Genomic DNA, 5,000 nt, shown 5'->3' on the forward strand with positions numbered 1-5,000 from the left:
GAACGAGCACAAGTAGCCGAAGTTTGTTGTGGTCGTTGTTTGTTCAAGTTATCGCTAAATGTTAAATGCAGTTTTTGATACTGTTCCACTGTTAAAGTTATCTAATTTAATCAATCAATTGGACAATGATAGCAATGCACTAAATGCTCCCCTCTTGCTCCTCTTCATCAGGTGGGTTCGATGGTACCTCGAACGTGCTGGCCGGGAAGTTATTCAACATTCCGGTGAAAGGTACGCACGCTCACGCCTACATCACATCGTTTACCGGGATCGATGAGCTGAAAACACGTGTCCTTTCGCACAAGGAAGATGGTGAGTAATGCTGCGTTTTCGGTTCGATTCGGTTCAAGCGTGTCATCGTTTGGATCTCTCTCGAACGTCCACCGCAGGAACGACACGTGATCTGCTAGAGCTGGCCATAGAACATCGTACGCAGCTGGCAAGCGTTCTAGACGTATCGACGGACGAGAGCAGCGAAGGTGAACTGGCGGCCATGGTTTCGTTCGCGATCGCCTTCCCGGATGGCTTCATGGCACTAGTCGACACGTACGATGTCAAGAGGTATTCCGCTTCTAGGCTCTACTCTCTCGGATGAAGTGTGTGCTATTCTGTTTTTCTCCCCTTTGTTCTACTGTTTTCGGTTGTTTCTTTGAGTTTCCTATTTTCCTTTCTTGTCTGTTTCTTTTATCGTTTTTTTCATCTTTTCCGTGATTACATTTTCCATGAAAAATGTGGAAACAGTTTTGGCTATGAACGTGATTTACGTTTTGTTTCGTAGTGTGTGGACATTATTAAGTTTATTTTCTTGTACTATTCAATCTCGGATTTGTTTCATCTCCCAGCGCCCTACACTTTCGTCCCTTTATATTTCCTTGTCATGTATTGTGACAATACACTTTATGATTGTGTCGTGCCTTTACCAAACGTTTCTTGCGTCTGCAGAAACGCTGGACCTGTTCCAGTAGTCGATGTGATTGGATGAAACACTGTCTGACAGCGATATCAATGAGAACTGAGAGATCATTCTTTGGGAATGCTCCCATTCATACATTATAAAACAATCAAAGGTTGTTGGTCACGTGCTTATTTATTCTTGTTATCTCATAATTGAAAGTGGTGCTTCTCATGTTAAAAAAAAAACACAATCTGCCATTCCAATTCAAACGCTGAATGTTTGTCTTACCTTAAAATGTGTTGCTCTTTATCGATCTGTCCGCCTGTGTCTATGAGTGGCTTTTTGTGTGCGCGTCCGGTATATGCTTATTGCGGGTCTTCTGGGTGAAGCGGCTCGTTGCGGAATTACGTTGTAATGACATCTCGACTGTCTCTCCCAAAATGATCAAATCGTTCGCGTTCTTCATTACGGTTTCGTACGCACCTTTTTGCTGCCCTGCCCTGCTACTTCAGTGACAAACTGCTGGGTGAACCGGCCGTAGATCTGCTCGATGCACCCGATACGATCATTTGCGATCCGTTCTGTGTTGGACGAATGCACGGTGGAAGCTCGGAAGAGCTGCTTCAACCGTTCATAGTGACACAACTGCCAGAAATTCCGGAAGAGGAATGCAATGGATGCGCCACCGAAGACGGTGGCCAGCCGACTGCAGAAGAAGTCGAAGAGCAGGCTGAGGATGCAGCAGTCGAGTCCGAGCCAGCACCGGAGGAACCAGTCTCCAGGAGCCTGGAAACAGGCGAACCAGAGGATCCAGAAGTTACACCAGAAGTTGCGGCAGAAGAGAGTCCTCCGCCAGCAGAAGGCGATGGAGAAGACCAAATACCAACCACGTTGATTGTGGTTGAAGATGTCAACTCACAAAAAAATGATGAAAATGGAAATGAGGAAAATATGGAAGATCAGAACGTACTGATAGCGGTATCTAACGGCGATGAAGCAGACGATGAGGCCGACGAAGGCCAGCTCGACGAAATTGAACAAGCTGAAGAAGCAGAAGAGATCACCAGATGTGCGAACTGTGAGGCACTAAACACCATGATTCACCACCTGAAATCCGTTGGAAAGTCCTTCAGGTAATGACGGCACGAAGGGCATTAATACCACCCCGGCACACAACCTCCAACGCCCTGACATGCTCCCTCCCGTTTGAGGCACGGTGCTCATGTTTGGTTGAGTTGTTGATGCGCCTGTCCTGTTCACCATTCACTCCTAGAGCGAGTCAGAGCCGTCGCTCCAGCATTGGTTAGCTTGTGCTTGCCTCGGAACGTGTAGCTTTTTGTTACCCCCTTTTTTGTCACGTTCACGTTATCCCGGGCTCCAAGGATCCTCTCTCACTAACTAACCACACTACACACCCATAAACACTACACGCATGTGTTTGGACACATACCTGATAAGGAAAGGCTTAGCTGCTAACTTCCGGTTCTGTACAGTTTTTTTTGTTTTGGTTTTTGACTGCAAGTCTCGACCAAGCATGGGTTTCTGTTTGTTTTCTTTTTGTGTTTTGTGTTTATCAACTTTTTTTGGTTAGCCTTTGCTTTTGTTGTGATCTTCCCTACTAACTTTACGCCACGATTGCATGACCGTTTACGGCCAGGGGAACTACTAGTACACAAGGTGGTGTGCCAAGGATAACCTTAGATGTTGTATTAGGCACGCCGAACGTTCGTTCCGTTCCATTCTCATCACTGGCCAGATGCCACGTTGTTCCATCATTTAGTTTATATCATTGGTTTTTCTGTTGTCTCATCCGAGAGCCACCGCTTTTCGCCGCGCAATAGACGATCACCGATTGCCAAGGACTTTCCAACGTGACAGTGAAAATGAATGGTGGTTGTTGCTGGACACATTTCGGAAATTTGGTGCTATGAATGTTCGAATCTGGTTACTGGCAAGCAAAAAACAAAAGCAATAGCTTAAGATGAGTTGTTAATGCTGGCGAACAGTGTTGACCTGCTTTTGGATCCGATTGGTCTTGATTTTTTTTCATTCCCAAAGAATGCCTAATCTTCCGTTGAATCCTGTCAGACAATTTGTTTTGCTGAAATTTCAAACGAACAAATACAGCCGCCAATTCGATCATTTCCGAAATTAAAGTAACACATCTCCGGCGCCTTATCAATCGTTAGTTGTGGTTTGGTAGAACATTCCCCCCGTTCCCATTTGTCCATCCCAATGATTTCGTTCCCTCGCTCTAACGATATCGTTCTTGTTTCGTACTTTTGATTCGTTTCGTTGTCGAACCAAAATTTCAAACATCATCTGTACTTCCACAGTCCGAGAGAGAGCACTCTGCATGGCTTGTCAGAATAAGTCAGGCATTAGGTAGATTTGGGTAATGCTGGATAATGCGCTGTTTGCTGTTTGTTCGCCAAGGCAAGCTCGTGGGGCGCTGGTGGTGGCCAATAGTTGATCGCTTATGTCGCTTCACTGATCATATTACTTCGTACTTCTTTAAAAACACTAAATCAATATATTTCTTTTATCGACTTCCGAGTCGATGACTAATTTCTGATGGCTGTGCAACCATTTTGTTCGATTTTCTTCATTATTCGACCTTCTCAACAATTCAGTCTTTTAATAATTTGTTTAGAACATTGCTTCATTTCTTTGAATACAAACACTTGTTCACATTATCTTATCACATACTTTTACTACATATAATCGCACACCATCACAGTGGATGTTGGCTTGTGCAGCACCTGTTAGAAGTCGGTAGAACCTTTTGGTGTATGGAGTTGATCGACCACTTTCTTATGAGGTTAGCATAGGTTTTTATAATGGTAGCGTTTTGTATGTTTGTAGATGAGCTATCTTAGTAGTTACACAAATTGTTTGTAAATCAAGTAAACATATTTAGTACGGGAATCCAATCGGTTCATTGTTCTTTGATGGTAGTGCATGCTTGCATGACTCTCGGTGTCTCTTTACTCTACTTTCAACTAGTGTTTCCTCTATGTTTAATGTCTAACCGCTGTTTGCTTAATGGAACAAATTAAAACAAACGGAACTCTTCTTTACTATGGTCTTATTCTATTAGCTATTGTGAGTTGCAAAACGCAGAGTAACAGATGATAACAGTAGCGTTACGTGTCCGTGCGTGTGCCTGTGGCGTTTGCCCGACCACCACGTGCACGTCGTGTTTCGACCTATTCTTTGGCTATTCACAGGAGCGGTCTTCTCAACTTCTGCGCCGTCGCCCTTGCCTTGAATGAACAAGGCTTCCGTGCTATTGGTATCCGCATCGATTCGGGCGATCTGGCCTATTTGAGCTGTTTGGCTCGTGAAACATTCGAGCGGATCGCCGAGCGCTTCAAGCTACCCTGGTTTAGCAAGCTGACGATCGTGGCATCCAACGACATCAACGAGGAAACGATACTGAGCCTCAACGAGCAGGGCCACAAGATCGATTGCTTCGGTATCGGCACACATCTGGGTAAGAGGATTATCTTCTAAAACATGATTTTATCTCATTTTAATGATTATTGTTTCTCCCTTTTACAGTAACCTGCCAACGTCAGCCTGCACTGGGATGTGTGTACAAGATGGTGGAAATCAACGGGCAACCGCGCATCAAATTGAGCCAGGACGTTGGCAAGGTGACGATGCCTGGCAACAAGAACGTATTTCGGCTCTATGGAGCCGATGGCCATGCACTGATCGATCTGCTGCAGCGAGTCGACGAGAATCCGCCTGAGATGGGCCAGAAGGTCCTGTGTCGTCATCCATTCCAGGAGTCGAAGCGTGCTTACGTTATCCCGACGCAGGTTGAACCACTGTATCGAGTATACTGGACAGAGGGTAGAGTGGCACAAGTACTGCCATCGTTGGAGGAGGTTCGGGAGCGGGTCCAGGTATCGCTAAAGACCTTACGCCAGGATCATAAGCGCACACTGAACCCAACACCTTACAAGGTAACACGTTCGCCACATTGTTTCATGGCATCGCGGTTTCTGATTGCCAGGAGTTTGGGTCTTCTTTTTCAGGTTGCCGTGAGTGATAATTTGTACAACTTTATCCACGAACTCTGGCTGCAGAATGCTCC

At 45.4% G+C, this 5,000-nt stretch overlaps 1 protein-coding gene across 3 annotated transcripts in view; it reads left to right on the top strand.

Moving 5' to 3' along the window:
- LOC126578503 (nicotinate phosphoribosyltransferase) overlaps positions 1-5,000 on the top strand; it is a 14,368-nt gene that overhangs the window by 7,293 nt on the left and 2,075 nt on the right. Inside the window, exons 6-11 of one of the 3 annotated variants that reach the window (XM_050241130.1) lie at positions 172-312; positions 390-561; positions 1,408-2,028; positions 4,126-4,391; positions 4,460-4,869; positions 4,942-5,000. The exon at positions 4,942-5,000 is cut by the window's right edge and continues 2,075 nt beyond it. In XM_050241130.1, the coding sequence (XP_050097087.1) occupies positions 172-312; positions 390-561; positions 1,408-2,028; positions 4,126-4,391; positions 4,460-4,869; positions 4,942-5,000 (1,669 nt within the window). Of the gene's footprint in view, positions 1-171; positions 313-389; positions 562-1,407; positions 2,029-3,635; positions 3,717-4,125; positions 4,392-4,459; positions 4,870-4,941 lie in introns of all 3 variants that reach the window. The other 2 variants (XM_050241138.1, XM_050241147.1) reach the window with 2 other exon arrangements.

This window comes from Anopheles aquasalis, chromosome 2, assembly GCF_943734665.1.
Source record: "Anopheles aquasalis chromosome 2, idAnoAquaMG_Q_19, whole genome shotgun sequence".
Classification (NCBI taxonomy): Eukaryota; Metazoa; Arthropoda; class Insecta; order Diptera; family Culicidae; genus Anopheles; species Anopheles aquasalis.